Source organism: Nyctibius grandis, chromosome 4 (assembly GCF_013368605.1).
Source record: "Nyctibius grandis isolate bNycGra1 chromosome 4, bNycGra1.pri, whole genome shotgun sequence".
In the NCBI taxonomy this organism is placed as follows: Eukaryota; Metazoa; Chordata; class Aves; order Nyctibiiformes; family Nyctibiidae; genus Nyctibius; species Nyctibius grandis.
In genome coordinates, this window is record NC_090661.1 from 96263242 (window position 1) to 96286667 (window position 23426).

Genomic DNA, 23426 nt, shown 5'->3' on the forward strand with positions numbered 1-23426 from the left:
CCATTCTGTAATTCTATGATCTCACAGGTGTGGTGGTAACAGCCTGCAGCTGGAAGCTCTGGGCGCTGCGCAGCTGCTGTGGAAGGTGTGAGCAGGGATGAAGTGAGCTGCTGGCTCTGGTGGTGCAGGCTGAAAACCCACACAGGGACCATGATCCTGCTTTGTGCAGACAGAGCCATTGACTTCAGCAGGAAGATTTGCTTCTCTCAAGCTCTGGGAAGGACCAGGAACACGCATAGCCCTTAGCTAACCATGTATTTATTTCCGTGTAACAGTGTCTCTTCACGGTTTCATCTGTAGGCTCTTACAAATGAATAAATGAAATGCATGAATGAAACATCCAAGCTCTCGGTGCCTTGCTCAAGCACAGCTTGCTTAAATGCCTCAGGAGTGTTGTCAGAGAAACAGAACAGATCAGGCCTGAAGAAGCAAACCTACGCGCTGTACTTCTGTACGCAGGCGAGAGGTCCGAGACAAGCCTGCCTTCCCACTACTCTCTTACACGACACGTGCAGAGGCAAGAAGATTAATGGACTCAGCAGCTAGTCAGCAGAATGTAATTCTGCAACGAAGGTACAACGAGTAACATTGCGATGGAGGCGGGGGGAACACACCGGTTTGCGACCTTCCCCAGCAGCGCCCGCACAAGCCCCCGTGGCTGGTGGAGCTACTCAGAGCCACCTCGCTCGGGCTGAGGGGCTCCCAGCGGGGGCTGTCCCACGCCGGACACCCCACGGGCCCTCCGACGCGGCCGTGGCGGGGGGTGCCCGCCTTGCCGCCCTCCCCTCACGGCCGCCCGCCGCGGACTACATTTCCCAGCGGCCCCCGGGCGGGGCGGGAGGCGGTGGCGGGCCGGCTGCCCGGCTCGGCGGGGCCTGCCGGGAGCATGGCTGCCAGGGAGGCGGGCGGCGTCGTGCTCGGCAAGTCCGCCGAGAAGCTCTTCTCCCTGAGTGGGCTGTTCGCGGTGTACAAGCCCAAGGGGCCCACCTCGGCTGGCGTGCTCAACCTCCTGAAGGAGAGGCTGCTGGCAGGTAGGCGGCCGGGCTGCGGGCCGGGGCAGGCGAGGGGAGGCAAGGCAAGGTGCGGGCTTCCCTAGCTGGGCCCGGAGGGCCGAGGTGGGGGTTTGGTGCTAAAGCGAGGACGCCGTGACCGGGAGGTGTGCGTAGGCCCTGCCCGCGGTGCCAGGGCAGGAGCAGGCCCGCCTGAAGCGAACACGCGTTTAGCCCTCAAGCGTTTCGGCCAGGGATGCCCTGTCAGGCATGGCAGGGGGATGGGTGTTGTGTGGGAGTGTGTGCGTTCCTTAGGGTGCTGGAACCACGACCCCATGCACCCTCTTCCTCAGCATTCAGAAAACTAAAGGAGAACTGGGTTTTCATTTTTTTTTTTTTGTGGTAGTTCACAGCCATGACGTGGCCCAGGTTGGGGAATGGAGCTGTTCCTGGATATGTTCTGGCTCGCTGCATGGAGCTGCTGGGTCCCTGCAAGACTCAGTGTGTTGGTCACGCTGCACGGTGAGCTGTAAGGCCGTATTCAGCACTTGCTTACTTGGGGCAGGCGTCTTATTGCCTAAGGTACAGGATGATGTGAGCCCTTGTTTTGAATGGGGATGAGATTTGCCCCAGCAGAAAGCTCCCATCCTGCAGTGCACTATGCAGGGGATCCCAGCTTGCTGGGAGAGCTGTCGAGCATGGTCCCAGGGACAGCGTGCACCCATCTGCCAGAATGGGTGTCAGCAGCATCGGTGCAGCACAGCAATGGCAGGATGCTCTGCTTCAGTCCCACTGCCTATTGCCATTAAAAAAAAAAATCACCAAATGAGTGAAAAACCACAGTGTTTCAAGGAGTTTGAAAGTCCTGGCACAGTCTGCAGAAACTGTTTTTTCTGAATACAGGGAAGCCTGAGTGTCAGATATTAGGGGAAAAAAGTGTGATCCTTGCAAAGGTGTGAAGGACTATGGCCTAGATTATCTTTATAATGAATAGGGAGACTTGATCATCTAATAGGGACTTTTGGGCACTTGCTGATGAAGTGAGAACATGGGCTTTCAGACAGGTGGTTGCTTATTTAGGCTGATTTACTCTGTAGCGAACTGTAGTGTAGGCACTGATGTCAGTTCAGCTTTGTATGGAAAAGATTTAGCCGGATCATATCTGATTCCCTAACGTGAAAGGCATAATGAAGAGATGATAGAAATATGTAAGGGAGCTTAGAGCATTTGTCATATTTAATACTAATAAATAAGGGGCATTGGAATCTGCAAAATTCCTGGAGTCATCAGCTGCATAGGAAGTATGGTGGGTTGAGATGCTCTGACAGCTTGAAAGCGGCAGCAAGCAAGTTCAGTTCATTGCAGAGTTTCCATAGGGCTGCGTACGTGCAAATGAACATGGCCCATTACATGGAAGTAAATACAAGAAGAATTGCTCAGATTATGTAGCATAAGATTTGTGTATAATAGATGATTTGGGGGACTCTGCTGCTAGTTTTTGCATGCTTTGTTAATGAAACTTCACAAGTGAACTGTCTGCCAGGTTTTCCAGTAGTTTTTTTCTGAACATCTGTTTATAATGGCACATAAAACTTGATTAGAATCTAAATGAAAATAGCTTGAAAATTGTTTGAGGTTGGGAATAGCTCTAGAGGAATCATTGGTCTTATTCACTACAGCAATTTCTGCACTACTAATTCATAGTTTAAATAATTTATTTTTATCTCCTTTAGCAATCTGTTTTTTTCCCTATGTTCTAAGGTTATCCTATAATGCTTCCTTTCAATTTCTATTTGCAGAAGCTGGTGTGCAAACAAATGGGAACAAAAGAAACCAGGTTTTGAAAATTGGACATGGTGGAACTTTGGACAGTGCAGCAGCAGGAGTCCTAGGTAATGAAAAATATAAATACAGTCATCAAAAGATGATTTCAAAGAACATTTTCATGCCTACATGAAATCGGGTTGGAGGAACAATTTGGGATACGCATGGCAGGCTTTGTGGTTTTGAGGGAAGGACGGGTTACTGGGGAAGACTGGTCTGGGTTAAATTTTCTCTGCATATACTTTTACATGCATATAATGTGTTTCTTAACAGAAGACTATATTTCCACCCCTTTTCCCCAAACTCCTGAAATAACTTGTCGGTTATTATGTGAAAATACAGATTCTTGTGTAATGAATTCTAAATTACCTCAAATTGCCACATTGATGGCTTTTTTTACTTAAGCTGGGGATTTATAGTCATCATAATTTTCTAAAGTATTTGTTCTTAAACTAATGCTTTTCTGGGATTTTGAGGGAGCCTTTTGAGTTGTAATACTCACCAAATGAAAGATGTGTAAGAGCAATTCAGCTGCTGCTTTTTTTGAGGCTCAGCACAGAAACATTTTTCACTTCCTGCCCTGTCTTGCTCAATAAAGAAAAGTCATCAAAGAGATTTTTGTCTTTTAATTTTGATAGCAATCCACTTATTGAATACCTTTGTTTTATTAAGGAACAGGACGTTTCAATTGCTGGTGTTGAAAAACTGTGGGTGTGACCATTGGGCTGGATTATTCCCATATCATACATTGTCACCAATAGTTTTGTTGATGAATAACATGCAAACTACAGCTTGCTTAAATCGTATCCTTGTGGCTCTACTTGGCTAGAAGAAATAACAGCAGTACTTTTCTGGTACTGAAAATCAACAGGTACAACTATTGAGTATAAGCTGGAAGTAAATCCACTGAATTTTGATGTAATGACTTCTCAGGAAGAGCTGTGCTTCAAGGGGATGTTGTTTGCCAAGACTGTTGCTCATAGAGGCCTATAGGCTGGTAATTGTCTTTCTCTGTCACCTGTGAGCATTGCAAAATGTAACATTCTTGGGCTAGAAGTAAACTAGTTTTGTTCCAATTTCCTGTACTATGTGGCCGCTCACCAGAGAATACTGTGTGTATTGCTGAAGTGGACATTTTCCTTTTACACAGATGTTCCCTTTGAGCATACTACTGCATATTGTGGGAAGTCAACAGCATTGATCCATAGGAAAAGAAACATCACTCGTGCTTCTTAATTGCTTCTCCTACTGTTCTCTGATATCCAGCAGTCTCCAAAGCCTGCTCCTGTGGCATGACAAAAAGTGCTTGGGCTTGATGTGGTTGGTAAAGACAAAGAAGTGCATCACTTTTGTGTGCTACGGATCGATTAAAAAAAGGCACAGGATCTTTCATGCCACTGCCATACGAAACACACAGAGAAAAATCAATGGTAGCTAGTTTGAAAAGAACAAAACTGGAGAGGAGTGGGAAAGGGAATGTGCCCACATTTCTTGTGCGTTCAGGTACGATAATGAGAAGAGAGGGGAGGACACAACAGAAACAAGTTATCCAGAAAATGTGTGCTGCTTTTTGGCATTGGGTGGTGGGGCAGGAAGCTTGCTTTCCTCATGGACAGTAACATCATGGAAGTATTTATTTTCTGAAACCTCTAACCTTTCTTTCTTGACCTGTACTGCTGTTTCCCAAATTTTATGTACTGCGTATCTAGAACTTTGTTCATGGGAAGTAGTTGATACAGAGTCTTGCTTAGTGTGACAAGTGTACTGCAGATAACTGGGCAGTGCTTTTCACCAGAGCCAAGTGTACTGCAGATAACTGGGTAGTGCTTTTCATCAGAAAATATACTTTTGTATTTCTTTTTCTACTGACACCAAATGTAGATGAGGATGGACCTTGGAGACAAAGATCAGTGATCTATGACATGTGAGTGAAAGGCACCTTAGAGACCAGGTGGCATGTGATGGCCCCACACTGGTAGGAGCCTGGAGCGAGTGCTGTCTGAGAGGCAAAATCTTTTGTCTGTCCCCATCTGTGACTTCTGTTGCATTTGGAAGGTGGTGGGAGCTGGGACTCAACTTCTGCTTCTCACTGTTAGGTCTCATATTTTAGATACAAGAAGCAAAGAATTGTAGGTCGGGTCTTAGGGAGTATCTTCTTTTAATATCCATCTAGAGCTGTGGTTCCACTTTAGTGTTTCTTGCTGTACAGTTGGAATTGTAAATATTTGGCTTGTTTCTATATGGCCATTATGAACTGTGCTTTCACAGTAGAAGAAAAGATGAATAAGTATCAAAATTAAAACCTAGCGGTGAAGTTTCAGAGGAGATCCATGATTACATCTTTTGAGAATGAGCACACCTCAGTAATGGGTGCTCTGTCTTAGTAAGGCAGACTGGAGGTCCTCTGTCGTAGGAGAGTCTAAGCCATTTGTAAAAAAGCAGAGGTAAGTGAGTGACGGTAATTCTTTTGAAACTTAAGTAGGTGTTATTTAAGCCAAATAGCAAATGCCATTCAGGAAGTAGTTTTAGAGGCTGGCAAACTAAAAATAAAAAATTCAGTTAAACCTTGTTATGCTCTATGTAGTCTGGCAAGGTTAGTTTATATCACCTTTCAATAATACACATGCTATGCAAGCTGATGATTAATTGGGGAAATTGTTAGTGTCTTGTTCACAAAAGCATTCAATGTCTCTTTAAAATTACTGTATTGAATCTCTTGACACTGCAGCAAATTTCAGCTCAGCTGTTATGTTGAGGTGTCAGTGATGTCATCACATTGCAAGAAAAGTGCTTGGTTATAAAGTTTTATCTGTGTGCTTATCTCCTTTTCTCAGCCGTGTTGCAGTTTTTTCCTGTCTGGTGAATATGACAGGAACAGGCTGAGCCGAAGGTACACAAAAGCACAAGCACAAGGGCATGTGTGACTAAAAACCCTCAGGAACAAGAGGAGAAGTAATTCAGAATAAGAAGTAGTCTAATGAGTCTCAGAATGTAAAAACTGGAGCACGAGTGTTTGTTTAAAAAGAAAAATAGTTCATTGTCTGGTTTGATGCTTTTGGTACTGGCTCCTGGTTAACACAAAGCTGATTTCCTGCAAGCTCCCTTAACTCCTGTGGTTTCATTAAAATCAAGGACATAATTCATTAAAATAAGGACATAATCAAAGATGTATTCCATGAGTTGTACACTGAACTAATTTCCTTCTAAAGTTTTCATTGTTTCCCATCTTCCTTCTGTTGTCACTGTTTTTTTGGATTGCTGTATGTGGAGAAAATCAATAGTAAAGCATATTCAAGAAAAGCACCTCGTGAAAAGTTTTAAAATAAAATAGAGCTCGTTTTCTCTCTTTCTTTGATGAAAAGCTGACTGACTGTTGTTTTGCAGAATACTGGTTTAAAATTGAAAAGATGGTAGTCTGTACATGCACAGTAATAGGAGGGTTTGATTGTAAAAGATTTTTGACAGAGGCAGTTGGACCTTTTGATTATTTTACTGTCTTGCTGTAAGCCTGATGAACAATTTCATTATGCTATCTTGGCTGTATTACTCTTGGTCACTATCAGCCTTTAAAAGGGCTATTTAGTTACAGCAAAGGCTAGAGTCTTATTAGTGAGCCATAGCCTTCATCAAACCAGATATGGCCTTAATTGCACTATCTGTTTCTTTGGTGATTAAAAGGTAAATAAATCTAGGGCTTGATTTAAAGTATTTTAACAACAGATGAAGCTTCTTTATCTTCTGCTTTAGACTTTTTTTCCTTTCACTAATCTCATGTTGTTTGAACATCAGAGATACTTTCTCACAAGCGTTGACTCCCTTTACATACTTAGAGAGCATGAAAGGCTGTATTTCTGACTAGCATAATATTTAGTAATGAATGATGTTGAATAAGCACAGCTGCTTTTGAAGTGGCATTTCTCTTTCTGTCTTTGCAGTGGTTGGTATTGGAAAAGGAACAAAAATGCTGAGAACTATGTTGGCAGGTTCCAAGGTAAGGAGTGCTAAATGACTTTGTTTTCTTTTTTCTTCCAATGAAGAGCTGCATCAACATACAAATATCTCAACCATCTTGTGTATTTCATTTAAGTGTGTACTTCAGTTCCTTTTTGTATTTAGTCAGAAATTTGATGTTAAGACTTTTATGTACAGATGGTTATTTTAAAAACTTTGTTTGTACAAAATGTTAATAAAGACCAAATTCCTATTTTACAGAAAGATTTCTGTGATATTTAGTGTTTTCAACAAAAAAAAGGAGAAAAACTGTAATGAAGATGGCACTATAAATGTTTTCAGGATGTAATTGTGTATGACAGTTCAGTTTTTGGTCGTTTTCCTTATGTGTAGATAACATAATTGTTATTTAGCTTGCAGTAACAGATGGTCTTTGTTTCTTTTCTCTCTTCTTAAATACCGTGAGGCCTTAAGAGGCACCTTTTGGAATTAAGAGTGTTTTGCGTTCATGATAGTAGCTATCGCTCCAGATTGCAGTTTCTGTAGATGGGCGCTCTCAAACACATGGATAGGCACGTGTAAGAAGCCAAAGGTAACAAAAGCCCTGTGGCTGCATGAGATAATCCAGACTGGAGCCTTGGCAGAGAGCAATCTCATTCATTGCTGCTTTTGATTAGTTCTGCTGTGTCTTTGGTGAGCGCACTCCAGATTGTAGGTGTTACATACACAAACAAGTGCATGTACTCCCAAGAATAATGTACCAGCGTTGATTTCTTCTTTGCAAGTAAAAAGCCTGTAGTTTTAGCCATTACTTTTAAATGAGAAGTTTAGGTAAGAATGACAGATGCAGAAATCAATTAAGCCTTCCGGATTTCATCTTATACTCAGGGAAAGTCAATAGTAGTCTCAGCAAATTGATAGCCTTTCTAATGCATTTTATTCTGCTGTTTTTCCCATTCTCTTCTGGTCTGAACACTTAAGCTCTTTACAGGTGCTGAAGTGATAACTTGCAGTAGAATTTGATTGACAATCTTCAGTTCAACTCAAAGGAAAATAATTTGACAGAAGAGAATACAACCAGGATAAAAAGACGTAGTTGTAGAGTCTGATCTAAAACTTAACTGTATTGAGTGTCAGTTTCTGCACTGACTGTAATGGGTTTGCATTTGGTTTATAGGACCAGATTTCAGAGACATATGCTTTTTGAAACACTCACTAAGCACTTGGAGCTGGATTTGCAGTGGAAGTGTAAGCAGTTACTACCTGACATTTCCTTTTAAAAAGCTTTTAAGTTAAAAAAAGACATTGAGATACTTCAGCTAAATAAAGTCATCATAGCTAAATGTGTGAAAATTGTTGCTTTAAAAACATGTAAAGCAATTGAAGTATCTCTTAAGCCGATGTTCACAGTGGAAACAGCTGTGATGGATGAAGTAGTTTCAACCTTTTTGGCAGACGAGAATATGCGCGAGCTCCTTTGTGGCTTCACTCTGAAGTCCTGTAGCTAGTGTTAGCTAGCCAAACATTGTGCCCAGATAGCTCAGGAGGGCTTATAGCTGCTGCTGAGGGACAAGGGAGGGGAACACAGGAGAAATGGGCAGTGGGAGCAGTTCAGTAAGCTATCCTGGCTAGATCAATCAGCTCTCACCTGGGCTTAGATGGGTGTAGGCTGTGGGCACATGATTCAATGAGGCAAGCAAAGTTCCATCCTTACACTACATCAGCTCTTCCACTGCAACTGTTTGTGTGTTCTGATGTGGCAGAGTGTGGGGTAGCTAACATCTGTGCCAGGTGGCATGGCAGTCATGAACCTTCATTTGGAGCTTGTCTTGTTTCTGCTTTCCTGTTTTCTATTTATACTCAAATAAATTAGGCACACAGTAATTTAAGAGGCTTGAGGAGGCTGAAAGGTCTCCCACAGATATCTGCCTATTTGTTTTTCTGACCACACTGACAACAAAGGCTCATAATGTCGTAGAGATCTGATACAGATAAATCCATGACTGTCTAAATAGTTTTGAGTATTTTTTTGCATCCCATGCCATATGCTAGGAGTTTATATTCGTATTTCATCTTTTTTTACCATTGTGGATGCTGAAGTGTATGCTGAGGTGTGATGTTTTCCTTTTGTTCCTTTTATTGCTATAAAGATTCAGAAGAACTGTCTGAGCCTCTCTGGTTAGGATTTACTGTTTGGTTATAGGAATGGATCTTGTAAAGAAATAGTTCAGTCTATCATTGTTGGCAGCAGAGCTATGCTGAGTGGCCAAAACGTATGTTACTGCAGTAAACTCCATATGGTGGCTCTGCCAGACATTGGACTATTTTTGATTTTTTTCTCAAACGTTGAGTGAAACTTTCCTGACTCTGTGTGGCAGCTCTGAACATTATCACTCGATTTGCAACTCATACACATTATACAAGGAGTGTTACTCTTTCAGTGTAAATCTGGTTCTCCATTGGTTTGACCTCCTCATGAATTAACTCAAAACAAATGGAAATGTGCAGCCAGGGGCGATACATAGTGTTCGAGCTTTCTCATTGAATTCTTAATATTTATCCAGAAATAAAAACATGGGCAAGCTGGCTTAGGTTTTGTTTGTTTGCTTTATTTTGTTTCAAATATTCCAAGTGAGGAGGAGAAGCTGAATCCTTTTGGACCTGGATTTTAAATGCTGAGCATTTAATATGTTCCATAGGAGAACCACTTTTCTTTCTTGTGTTCTGAGACTTGGACTTCATCTTTGGCTTTTTGCACTGCATTATTTTGAGATAAATTGTTTTATTGTGTTTGCAAAATAAAGATAGCAGAATGAGGAAATACTTCCTTCTTCACCAGTAAAATGAATATGATGGGGTTGGACCAATTTTTATTACGGTAAATTGTTTCTGAACGACTCAGTCTTCTGGGTGACTAGTCTGTCTCAAACACAGTATAGAAGGGATTTTTGGGGGGGAGAAATGGGGCAGCACAGTTTCCAAGCAGTAATCCTGTTTTAAAACCTCTCATCTACCAGAACGTGCTGTTACATAGAAGCAATGAGGGAACTGGTCAGGGACTTGTCAGAGAAGAAAAAGAGGAAGAGCAGTAAGCAATTAAATTCTTCATTATTCTAATACTTTCCATTGGGAGGAGATGTCTTCCAACACATACAGCATTTATTTTTAGGTGGGATAAAACAGGATAATTGAAGTTTTCAGACTTCAGTTCCATGCTTAATTTGCATATTTTTCAGTGAGATAACATCTGGGTTCACCCTAAGAGAATATGAGTCATACTAGTGTGAATGAAGCCAGAACTTGGCCATCCATCAAGCTGTGCTTGAAATCACTGTCTCTCAATGAGCAGAAAGCATGGGCATATTGTTCTTATCTGATGATGCAACTTCTTGTCATGATCCACATGTAATCTGAAACCCCAAGTGCTCAGTGACATGAGGGGAATTGCCTGATTACTTTGCGCTGGTTGCACAAGCTTGAGCAGGAACTAGTTAAAATAGCAAATTTAATCTCAAAAGTTGTGGCTTCTCCAGGATGAAACACAATCCAAAAAAAATAATCACTGGGTAGAGTAAAACCCACACTCCAGATGTTCACAAGGACTAGAAAGAGCAGAAGAGATTATGGGCAGAATGAAAGTACATCAGTGACCTGATATGTGACAACTTTGATTTATTATAATTGTTAAAATATGAGTTCTTATGAATCCTGGATGGAAAATGAGTGCTAGTTCAGTGATGAGGTCTCAAAACTTGCCAGTCACACTTGTGTGCTATGAGAGAGGGCTTGCCTGAGCAGGAATTGGTTCAAATCACCTAAGAAAATTTCTGAGACACGTAAGTTACTCCTTGCAGCGTGATTCCGGGATTAGAGTTTGTATATTGCAAAGTTGTTTTCTCTAGAGGGTTGCGACCAGATGCTGCGGAACAAAGTATCTGTAAAGAACATTTCTTTACCCTCTGTGATTATCTTACTGTCCTAAAAATTAGGCTTTAATTTGTATCCCTTAACTTCTCAAACATAAAGGTTGCAAGCTTTTGCCATGAATTAATTTTTTTGGAATTAAGTCCTTAGATTCCATCTTTTGGCAATGAGTTCAATGAATTAATAATGCATTAAAAAGCACATCTAGTAGTTCTATAAGGAGCAGAACTAATGAAGCCTTTTCTTGTGACTTTGTTTCTTTACAGCTTGTTAGCCACCAAAGCCCCATGTGGACTCTTTGGTATCTAGTAGTACAGTGGGGCTCCCTCTGGAGCCTTTTTCCTAGTGGAAGCTGTAATAGATTTATTTCCTCTATCTGTCTGTTTTCAGGAGGCTTATAAGAACTTGATATCTCTGAGACCTCTATTCTTCAGCCAGCATTTGTGTGTTTGCACATTAATGTGCACACCATGATGGTGTAAGCGCTATTTCTTTGGAAATCCTAATTTTCTTTTTAAAGAGCCTTGCTGTGTTTTTTTTTTTTTTAAAAGGTATTTCAAAAGCAGTTTGTGCTCCAGTTCTTATATTTGAGTTAAAAGTGCAAGAAAATTGAGTTGACTTTCCTTTTGAAGGATGCTCTTGGTGGTGTGTGCTTTTACTTTTAATCTTAAAAATTTCTCTACAGTATCACCAGCTAAGAACTTTGCTTCACCTTGCTTTCTTTTGGAGCTAGTAAAACCAAAACTACTTACTCATAGAGTGCATACTGATGTGTTCTGTTTTCTTTATCATATTCTGATATTTTTAACATTCTCTTGGAAGGGCAAGATTTACAGGTAGTGGTAATACTTTTTATTAGACTAATTGGTATAGTACAGAAAATTAGGTGTTTGGATATGCAAGCCCTTTCTCAGGTCTAAAACGGAAGCCATGGATTTTGAAACTAAGTGTATTTTACATTTGTTTAGAGTTCAGTGAAGTAAGTATCTTTTAGACCATTTCTGAAACAAAAAGTAGTTAATGCTTGTGAGTGTGGTTCACTAACGATTCTGGATGGGCAAGCAGTTGTAGATAAGACCGCAAGACTGTTCCACACCAATGGGCTACATTTCATTGCCTGCTTTTTATTAAAGAGGAAAAAAACAATTCATCTCCTGTGTGGAGTAGCAAGGTTTTGTCCACAACTGATCAGCCAAGCTTCCAGTCACAAGGTGAGGAGGGCTGTTATTGCTTGCCAGATGATTCTTCAGATCCCATCTTGCTTGTATTCAGCTGTGGTTTTAGTTGGGCTTTTTCTTCCAAACTGCAGTATTATCATCTCCAACTGTCTATATTTGTCTTGGAGGAATCCAAGTAAAAGTGGTTTGTTTGCTCTTTGGCTCTTTTCCATAGGAAATTTTTCATCTACAACACCTTCTCATGTTTCACTCTGTGGTTCATGCCCTTTTACATTCTCACACGTCTTTGTTTATGATATCCCATCCACAATAACCAAGGGTCTGATTGAGTTTCTATGTGTATTGAGATGGGAAAGGTAAAAAAAAAAAGAGTGCAGTTATGTGACCTGCTCACTTAAGCAAAAAGGATTGTTGCTACACAAAATGTCATTACTTTGCCTCTGTTCAAGCCCAAAGAAATTATCGTTTCCTTACAAGGGAGGCAGGAGAGGAAAGAAAGAGATGATAAGGTTATCTCCTAGGGGAAGGAGAGAGCCTGGTAGATTATACATTGTGGCATGTGAACAGGTTAGTGTGAGGTAATGTTATAGTGTGCCATAAATCCAACATCTCTATTGAGCCCGTATTGTTTTTTCTGAACCCAGTGGAGTTATGAATTTTAGTTCCCAGGCTTGTCTTGAAAGGTGTTTTATAGGTTTCCCTTGAGGGACAGGACTGGCAGATCGGAGATGGAGTGATTGTTTTGTGAAAGATGTTAACCCATGGGCAGGTGGATGTGTTTCAGCCCTTGTAGACTGGCTAGGTGAATTCTTCCTGACACGTAGTGGTTGCTTAATTTCACCTGTTTAGTTACCATTTTGTGCGTTAGATTAAGTAGATTACATTCCTGAAATAGAGGTATAGGACAGAGAAGTCTTGACATTTCTCTTGCATGGTATTTGTTACGGTATTGTGCAAACAGTCAAGGAATACTTCCTTGTATGTTTGCACAATACAGTGCAAAGATGTTATGTCTGTTAATAAAACTTGTCCTACTTCTGTCTGTAGTCTGTAACAGCTATATCCAAGTACTGCTATAATAATTTGCTTTTTTTATTAACCACTACAGACACCTGAGAAAGTTTTTGCAGAACCAGAACTTTCCATTGCAATTCCACAGACTCTTTCCAGACTGGAGGAGGTTGGTTCATTGCATCGTTGTTTATGCAAACTCAGCATTGGTTTCTATCCTGTGTATATTATTTTACATTACTGACAATTAATTTCTTGTTATCTGAATGCCTCAAGATATTATCTAGAGATCAATGTCAGTTTATGAAAGTATGGTTGTCTTCCTTATTTTGTCACAAGGAAAGTGCTTATATAAAGGGAAAGCTGGTAAAATGCATGAATGTGTTTTGAGAATGTGTAGAAGGTGTTACCAAAACTTGAAGTGGTGTATGTACAAAACAAGATGCCCTGAGAGAATGTTAAGCCCACGCAGTGGAGAATGCAGGAATCAGGAAGGGCTGAAGTGTTAGTGGGATAAAATGGTCTTACATGTTACACACTGTCGATGTCTTTAATTACCTGTTACTGCAAAATGTATGATACATTTTTTAACCTGCTTTTTTTGGTAATAAATCATAAGAAGAGAAGAGGCTGATTTGCATATCTACTCTTTCCTGCCCTACCCAGTATCCCCAAAACAAAGTTGTAGAAGAAGCTGTTAAATACTATAGATACACAGTTTACTGCAGTGGTACCACTAGTAAGCTGGCTTAACATGCTGTGTATTGCTTGAGTCTTTTTTATGCTCACCCCAGAGGCCTAATCTATTAATAGCTCAGCTTCATGCTCTATTAATATTCACACTTTTTTTAAACTGTTGAAAATCTTGAGGAGACTGCACCTATTGTGCTGCAGAAGCTCTTTCCTCCAAAAATGCAGAATATTTTAAGAGCACACTCCAGTCTGAGATTTTTCTGTTCTTCCATTCACGAGGTCAGTGTCACCTTCTTTCCTCTTGACCTTTCTATAATTGTGTATATGTCTGAGCTACATGTACAGTTCTTGCTTGCATTCATTAAAAAAAATCAAGACTGCAACATGGCAAGGCTTTTTTCTCTTTCTTAATAAAAATCACAATGGGAAAAAAAAAAAGATGTTAACAGATTTGAACTAGCCATTCTGCATTGTTTCCTGTAGTGTTCCTTTCTAGTAACTTGGAGATGTTCTTAGCACTGCCTTTTAGAGTTTACTGCATCTTAGCCTTAGCAGTGTCTTTGAATTCACCTAAAGGCTTTCATGCATTCAATTTTATCTCTGAATTTGTATGTACCTGTGAAGTCTTACCCCTCTAGAAGGACTGTCTTTATGTTCAGGGCAGAGAATTATGAATTTCCTTGAAACTCTGTTTCTCAGATAGAAGCTGAAAGTCATCTTTGTTTATTTTCTATCATCTGTGGTGTAGGTGATAGAAGATAGAATGAAGAAACAGGCAAAGAACAGATATTAAAGCTGAAGGTGAAATTTAAGAGCCAACCTGAGACATTTTGGTGAGTGGGATAGGTTTTCACAGACAGCAAGTGTCAGAAGGGTTTGCATAAAGAGCCTGTGGGTTACAAGCAGCCACTTTTGCACGTTAGCCTGCATCCCCTTTTGGATATTGTGAGCCTGTATTGTGTTTATAAGTGATGTGTAGCCATGGTGCTACCTCAGGTGACCTACTGTTCCTGTTACTGTTGGGATTTTTCTCCCTCCCACCTCCTTTCCTGACCTCCCTCTAACACCAGAATTTAAACTTGCTACAGTTTTTAGCTACCACCTTAAGGCTTCACTGAACTCCAGGTAAAGTATCTGCTGCGAGTTCCCCTATTACAGGTGCTTCTAGTCCTTCACATTGAAAATCTAGTCACCCCATATGTTTGAACTTTTTAAATAAGCTGACATAAGAGGTCAGAAAATCCTGTTAGTCCAAGAGTAAAGATCAGATAGTTCTTCAGCAATGACAGTACCATTACAACATCTAGCAGTAAATAAAATCTAGTGCAAGCTTAGCACAGTCAGCTTTTTCTTTTAGGAGAAAAAAATGAACGGTAGAGAAGAGAAGTTGTAGTGTTTGTGTATATTAAGAGGACATGTTCGGTGTTTGATAATTTTGAATTTGCTCTGCCCTCATCCTGCAGTCCTTATTTTGCCTCTGTGCAACGTGCTTTTAAGAGATTAGGGCTCTGTGCTTTTAATATATTGGAATCTGCTTAGTGAGAGTGCTTTGTTTTGGAAAATAATTGAAACTATGGCAACCCTCGAGTTTTTTCCAGCTTATTTGTCTACCTCATGTACTCCTCTGGTTTGGTGGATGATTATCGTACTGGAAACCACTGGTAGCTGCTAATGTTATACAAACAACAAATGTAAGTTATGTAAATATTAAATCCAGAGCAGTTTCATTGTGCTTTAGAAATCATTACACACAAACTGAAAATCACTGTGAATCTGAGATTTTAAGGCCTCTTTACTATCTCAGTGGCCTCAGTTTGCAAAATGGTAAGTGCTTGCACAAGGCATGCAGACTGAATGGGTTAGGCACAGGAGCGCTAATTCTGATCAGTGCTTGCCTCCTGTGTGCTTGCTCAGATTTCCTTCAGGTTCTCTAGAGCGCTTGTGTTTTTTTTTTTTGGTTGGTTGTTTGTTTTGTATTCCCTCAAACTTGTCAGCCATACCAGACATCAGTGTACATACATTGCCTTTCTGTTTCTATCGAATGTGCCTTCTCTTTCCCAGCTTTCAGTCTCTTGCACAGAGGACTGTAGCCTTTATTTATTTATTTGCCTTGTACATTTCTAGGTTCAGTTCCTGCTGTGGTTAGAAAATGGGTCATCCTTGGATGAACTCTTATGAACTGCCTCTTCCAGAGAGCTTACTTGCCTGGGAAATTCGTGCAGTGGGAGCCATCTTAAAATCTTCCTCACAGCTACTAGTGACCCTATTTCATAATGGTGTTTCTGTCTAGCTTTTGTCCAGTGTGTTGCTTCTCCATGTTTGAAAAAGCTTTTAAAACATTATAATTTAAGATTTCAAGTCTCGGGCTTCTTTCCAAGTAAAACTTTGATATATTAACAGTTAAAACTGAGAAGCTCCGTTCCATGGTCTGTCTGGCATTTGCACTGATAAGTGGGGCAGACATGCCTGGCAGTCAGCCCAGGGGCTTCAGCCTCCAGGAGCCCCCCTGGGGTGGGTTGTGCAGCTAATAGCTATGCTGGTTGTACATCTCCTCTAACGGGAGGAGATTGTTCTTCCTTCTCCTCCTCTTCCTCCTTTCACAGTTAAATATGTATACTGATAAAGTCTTGCCTTTTTCTCTCTCTTTTTAAGGATATACTTTCCCTTTCCATGTTAGCGTAAGGATTTCTCTGAAATTGGATATGAAATAAGCCAAATGGTAGCTATTCTCTTACTAAAACATTATTGTAAACATCATATGGTTTATTGTTAGTGAGAACTTTGACTGTGTCCTGTGGTTGTGACTCTAAAACAAAAATCCTCTTCCCAAGATATGTCAGATTTGTTAGAGGGTTTATAATTTGTTTCTTAGGGGTTGCTGTAATCCTGTTCTTTCTCCAGTCCTGGCTTTTATGGTATGTTTCTTTCTAGTCACAGGTATGGTAGTAAATGTAGGGCTGCTGGGGCACTTTCCTGTCTTTCCACTCCTGTTGCGGTTGCATCCACCATGCCTCCGAGTCTGTGTGAGAGTTTTCGCATTACATCGTCATTGACAGAGTGCAGTTGTTTGTCACTGTAAAGCATCTTCTTAAGGCTGTCTCCTCACTAGCGTGAATGAAAGAATTGCTTGTACTTGAGGGCTTCTGATCACTTTGCTGCCTTTTGTTTTGGTTGCCATAATGTCAACAAAATGGTTTTCTAGACGGCTGAGAGATGTAGCCATTCCCTAAGACAGGATAGTTTTGGGAAGGTCTGTATGTCCTCAGGGTCATTGTGCTGTTGTACAGTTGTGAGGCTGTGCTTTGGGACCATGCAGACCACCATTAGTAGTTGGAATTAATGCATGATGCTGCAGGGCTTGCAAGTTCTAACTGGGAATGCTTGATCTTAGCTTTTAATGCACTGCACTTGCATGTTGTGGAATCCCTTAGGGAAGCTGAGGTGCTGCTTTTAATCTTTAAATGGTTTGGGTCCTGGTCTCTTGAGATGAGTAGGGGTCAAGGACGTGGGGGCTATTGATTGGCAGATCATTCTTTGATGAGCTGCCAATACAGGACACAGTCTGCACTTGCTAGGCTTTTCCACTGCCTGCAACACCTACTACCTTGCTTTTTTTTTGTTTCAGGTTGAGTGGGTTGAAGGCAGTGTGGTTGTGAGCAGTTGCTGTTTGTGTTCCTGCAGTGATTTGTAATTTAAGAGCATAGGAAGAATGCCCCTAGATGTATTTTATAAAAATGGAAGAAATAAATGATTGCCAGCACAGGTGAGAAAAGGTCACCAAAGACTTATTAAATGACTCAGAATCCATTGAGTGCTTCTGAGGTCAGTGTGAGAGTCTAAAGAGAGTTAATGCTGAATTTTGACACAAAATAAGAGGAACAATAGATTAAGTCTGGACTCTCATGTTATCTTCTACAAGCTGCAGGTCCTGCACACTAAAAAAGGGGAAGTAATCCCTATTAAGTGGCTAGTAAGAATTATGATATATAATTGTAGATACCCAAGGGCACTCCAGAGACTGATCATAAACCAACTGTAATTCTTAATTTCCTGACCTGTTATAGCCGCCTTTGTGGATTATTGCATTGCTGGTTTGAGTCTTTTGTGACTCTTTAAAGGCTCCTGTAAGAAATGGGGATTTGTGGCTAATTTTTAAGGAAGTTCTTTTTACAAACTGGATATTTTTTTGCCCTTTTTGCAGAAATTAAAGGGGAAGTCAAGTGTTGAGATTTGGATTGTATTGTTCATACGGTTTGTGTTTACATATAAACAGATATTATCTCTCTGTTGCTGGGAGGTCAAATATGACATGTTATTGTGATAGACATCCTGAAGAAAGATGGCCAAAACCAGAATTAAGAGGAAGAAGGTAATTCAAACTGAAGTAGTATCCGTACTTTGATTTGGAAACATCTGAAGACGGTGTGTGAGGTTTCAAGCTTTCAGATTGAGAGTTTTACTGAACTGCTAAGATCATTCATCATGCTAGAATTATGAAGATCTGCTCACATGTTTTTATTAACTTCTAGAATAGTTAAATACTGTCTCTTTCTAGCTATGCTATTAAATGTTAAGAACTAGATCATTAAATGTCTTGGAAAGCAGGCAATTTTATGGTCTTAAAAGCAGATAATATACTTTAAATTTTATTTAAATATTTATTGTGGAGCAGCCTTCATCCATTCTTCCTTTCATTTCTTTTTCATGCATTCCAGAAGTATGTAAACTTCAAGAATTTGATTTTAAAATGCCTAATTTTGCAGAGTTGTCAGAGGATTCAGGCATCTGCAGTATTTAGGAAAAAAGTAGCCTTAATGTGGTAAGCAAAGAATACACTTAGTTTTATATTAAAGTCTACACTACACTGCCTTTTGTCTGACTATTGCTGCTGCTTCCATTTTGTGGCAGTTGCTTGAAGAAGTACATTCAACTGGCAGCTTGTCATGCAGAACAAAATAAAGGCATGTATTAGTAGTCCCATTTTGTACGTGTGATTTATATGCCTACACTATTATTACTTGAGCTTGTTTGTACTTCACAAGTATGTGAAAAAGGATGCATTGTATCAGAGTAAAATGTTAGTGCTTATGCCTGTTTGGATGTGTTCCAGTAGAATTTGGTCAACCAACTTCCAGAAGATACATCCTTTCACAACTTGGTTCAAATTTGTATTAGCTCAGTTGGGACTAAGTTCATTGAAACCTTACTGGGAATTAGGTGTGTGGAACATCTTGATTTTTTTCTCCCAGGCTATGTAAATACTTTACTGTGAAGGCCCCTGGCCTTAACATAGGGCTGAGGGAAATGGAATGGAATGGGGTAGGCAGTGGGTGAAACCACACATTTTAATACCTGAAGGTATCTCCAGACTTGACCCAAACTCATGTTACAGAGTGAGTCTTCATGTGTTGGCAGCCTTATGAAAAGAAATGGGGCAGCTGATTCATGGGAAGCCTTCTGTCAGCTTCAGCAGATTTTGCTGTATGCCCACAGGCTGGCAGTACCTAGGGTGAAAACGTGGAAAAGAAGGACATCGGGTAAAATATAGTAAGGACAAGAGCTACTGGCCTGGGAACAGGTTAATTCTTTCATGCAAGCTGCAAACACATACACTGAAGAATTCTTTAGAGAAGAACTGTGTAAGGAAACACCGTGAAACAAAAATATTCAGAGAACCCATGATGAGCAGAGATGTTGCTCACTGGCCTTGCACTCCTCGTGCTGGCCACAAGGCCCTTACCAGAGTGCAGATGTTCAAAACTCCAGCTTTAGGCTATTGCATATCACTGCATTTAATGGCAGAACTGTTGTAATGTTTTGCCTTGAAAGTGGGCGTTTTGCTTGCACAAGTAAAGGTCTTTGTCTCTTTTTTTTTTTTTTTATTAAATTGTGAAGGAACAGGAAAATTGTGTGTGAAAGGAACTCTGTGTGCCTTGCTTCAACAGTGACACATGACATTCCACAGAGGCTCTGATTTTACCACGCTATTATTTTCTTTATGGTATTGATGTATTTATAGTAAAAATTAGATTCCATGTTGCGTCTTCCTGGGGTTTCTAAAACTGGAATCATAGGCACATGTAACGCAGGATTTTATTTTTGTTTAGTTCCATGTCTTTTCATCTTTACTTTTGCTTACCCAAAGTTGCTGGATTGACTATTCGGATAGTATTCTTCCTGTCCTGATTTCAAGTACTTGGTAGTTGCAGTCTTTATTTAAAAAAAAAAAAAAAAGAAAAAAGAAACAACCTTGAAGACCTGACCCACTAATCTCTCCATTTCCTTCCCAGAAGTACACTGCCATTGGACTACTGGGCAAAGCTACTGATACGTTAGATGCTACAGGAAAAGTAACTGAAGAAAAACCTTACGGTAAGCATAAATGTATCTATATACTTGATGTAATTTGAAGACATAAATGGTCCCTATGATAGAAAAGCGGAAGAGATGTTTGGGACTCTGTGAATTAAATTTAAATGTGAAATCAAACTAAGATTATTTCATCTTCAACTTCAGTGCTTATATAATTCAGACCAGCTTCATGCAATTATGTCCAGTGCAAGTGTTCATTTCTGTTGGGGAAAAAAACAAACCAGGCATTAGATTAGGAGGAAGAAAATAGAATTGAGCAGGACTGTGTCATTTTAAATCTTTGACAGGCTGACAAATGACATGCTGCGTCCAGTAAAGTTTTCCTCTTTCAGTGTATAGTCCCATGAGTGCTCTTTTAGTAACAACCTTCAAGGCCAGTGGAGGAATAAAGTGCTTAGATCTTCCCTCTAGGATGCCCCTTTAACTACAGACTGCTAAACATAAAATAAGGATGGCATAAACTACTTTCTACATGTGTTCACTTACCAAATCTTGCTCTTGCTTGCAGTCTGTGTCCTAGCAACTTTAATAAATGAACTTTTCTGACTCACAGTGCACAGTGCAAGAGTTTAGGGCTTCAGAACTAATCCTGACTGACTTTATTGGAGTGGACATTCCACAATACCCAGGGCGTCTTAAAAACAACGTAGGACTAAGCAGGGACACACCAAATGTATTTGCCATTAGTTCTTTCACAACCTGGGGAAAAAAGAAAAAAAAAGAACAATAGGAAACTGGTTGCTTAGCAACTCTTACAGGTTCCTGGTAATAGGTACATGAAGTAAATTATCTTTTTTTTAATAGCATGATGAAAAAGGTAGCCTGGATTCCACCCCTCACCCCCAATCTCCTTTCTTTTGCAGTTTTTCTTTTTGCATGAGGTAGGCAAGTGTGAGTTTCTTGTCCACATTAACTTGATGAATCATTCTAAATAGTGTTATATACTAGGTGATGTTATTCAGAGACGTTGGATCATTTGCTTCTGCTTCAGGATCAAGTTCTAAGTCTCTCTCTAAGCTTCTGAAGGAGTGAGCATCCACATGGTGTTAGAGTTGCCAACACTTCCTGATGGTTGGAGAACACTCTGTTGGTTTTTATGTATACCTCCCACAGCCGAGTGAGGGAGACCTGTGGGCCAATGCCCTGAAGGGAAACAGTTCTCCTGGGCAGCAGGCCTGCATTCCCCCCTACCTGTGCTGTGGGTGTAATGACTGTGGGAGCTGAAAGGTGGTAGAAGGAGCTCTTTCACAGAGCCCTGCAGAGCCACGAGTCCAAACTGATGCCTGGGACAAATACACACATTAGATTTAGTGAAACTGTTTGGGACAAGACTAATAAAGCATGCTTTATGACTGAGAGCTGGATGAAAGCTCCACCAGCTTGTGTGTTGTTCTAGGAGAGGGCAAGAATCCAATATAGTCAATTAACACAAAGGCAGTGCACGGTGAAAAAAATAAATAGAAGAGCACATGGTTTTCAGAATGTAATACCAGCCAGTTTGTGCCATGATGTATTGCAGAAGACAAATATGATTTATTCTAGATCTTAGCAAACTCATCTGTGAATATGTACTTCGATAACACACCACACAACTTTGTTAATGGCTTAATACATCATTCCTCACATGGGGAATATTTTTTTTTTTCCTGAGATAGAGATTGCCTATAGCATGAATGATTCCCTCAGAGGCTAGATATAACCTCTCAATCAGGGGAATATGAGATCAGAGCAGGAATAGAACTCAGGTGTGTCGTTAAATGCCCTAGCCACAACTGCAGTTTATGAGGTGAAAATTGAAAGCAAACCCCAAGTGACACTAAATTATAGCCTGAAGCAACCTGGGGTTCATGAGGAGGCTGACAGGATCACCCCCATAGAGCTGGGTCATGCTAACTTTCCGCCATGTAGTTTCGTTGTGGTATGTTGCTAAACTAGAGTAACACAAATACTCTAGAAGATTGAAATAACCATGTAAGAAGCTCTTCAGAAGATCCAGACTTACTATACAATTGATTTTGTTGTTCCTGCCCTGTATCCTGACCTACACTGGTCTCTCTCAGCATCCATGACTTTGATGCCTTGCAACCTAGCTGTTAATGACACTTCTTGAGACAGGTGCTGGGGCCTAGGGACAGCATCTGCTTTTGAGGCTGCGAAGTGTGCTTTGCACAAGTGACGTACCACATTGCCATCTTCCAAAGCTGCTGTGGAAAGAAACCTCCTCTTTTTTACTTAAAGCATGAAGTACATCTGTTTTGTAAGGTCTGCAAGTAAAGGTCTGCAAGTAAAGGTCTGTTCCAAAACATAATGAAGGCTCAATAAATAAATTTGGTTGGTTCATGTTCCAGGATGCTGTTGACTTACCAGAGTGACACTAATTAAATATAACTTATGAGAAACAGGACTCATCAAGTCCTAAACAGTAGAAATGCACTGAAGTGCATTGTGATTACAGATCTTATGTTTGTACTGCCTAAACAAATGAGGAATGAATGTCATCTTTATTGAATAGTATTTCAAAGGACCAATGCAATCAGCCACTTAGGTTATAGCCTTCTAATAAAAGTGGGACAGATGTGTATGTGTAGTCTTAAAAGAGAGTAGATTGCCTAAAGCAGCTATCTTTCTTTTACAGGATTTCTTCAGTAAAATTGCCTTACTTAATATATAACAATACCCTGGTGTGCATTTGCAGGTTAGTTGTTTGATACAGAAATTTGATGTGTTGTTCCAGATGCAGTCTTTTTCTTCACTAGAAAAAAAACAAAACCACCATGCTTTTGTTCTCTAACAATCTGTTGTATTTTTCCTCACATTAAAGAGAAGTTGCCAATGTTAAATGAGCATTTTGTTCTTTTTGGTCTTTAACAAAAATTAGAATAGGACAAATTTTGTAGTTTTTGCATAGTTCCCCAGAAAAATGAATTTCCAGTCCCAAGAGAGAGAAATTGCAAAAGAAAACTGTGTGTATTGGGATTTCTGCCCTTCTGAAAGCATCCAGACTGTCTTAATCACCTTGGACAGTTTGTTCCACTCTTTTTGTGATAATTCACACTCCTACCTACATTCTGGTTTTTACCTCTTTTCTTTGGTGTTTTTAACCCAATTTAAATTTAGACGAGAGGGGACTCTTCTTTGTATCTGTTTGCAGAACGTGATTGATGCCATTAGTGCCATGTGAATAATCAATGCTAACGTACTTACTGTTTTCTTTCTACAGACCAGATAACAAAAGGAGATCTTGAAAATGTGCTGCAAAAGTTCACAGGGGACATAATGCAGGTTCCTCCACTGTAAGTTCCACAATATTCAGACACTCTTGGCTGTTGTGTTCATCTGTCGGGACTTGCCAACAGAAGTAATTTCTCTTGGAAATAAAGAGACATATTTTGGCAAGAGGATAGCAGCAGGGCAGTCTTAGGAGTTTAACATTTGCAACTGCATGTCTTGCCCATTTGAACATTGAGCAGAAATGGTGACCTGG

The 23426-nt window shown here is 40.3% G+C and overlaps 1 protein-coding gene across 2 annotated transcripts in view; it reads left to right on the forward strand.

Moving 5' to 3' along the window:
* Positions 1-883: 883 nt before the first annotated feature.
* TRUB1 (TruB pseudouridine synthase family member 1) overlaps positions 884-23426 on the forward strand; it is a 32750-nt gene continuing 10207 nt past the window's right edge. The window contains exons 1-6 of one of the 2 annotated variants that reach the window (XM_068399222.1): positions 949-1031; positions 1396-1511; positions 2789-2881; positions 6749-6804; positions 19861-19942; positions 23163-23235. In XM_068399222.1, the coding sequence (XP_068255323.1) occupies positions 1427-1511; positions 2789-2881; positions 6749-6804; positions 19861-19942; positions 23163-23235 (389 nt within the window). In that variant the 5' untranslated portion in view covers positions 949-1031; positions 1396-1426. Of the gene's footprint in view, positions 1032-1395; positions 1512-2788; positions 2882-6748; positions 6805-19860; positions 19943-23162; positions 23236-23426 lie in introns of both variants that reach the window. The other variant, XM_068399221.1, reaches the window with a different exon arrangement.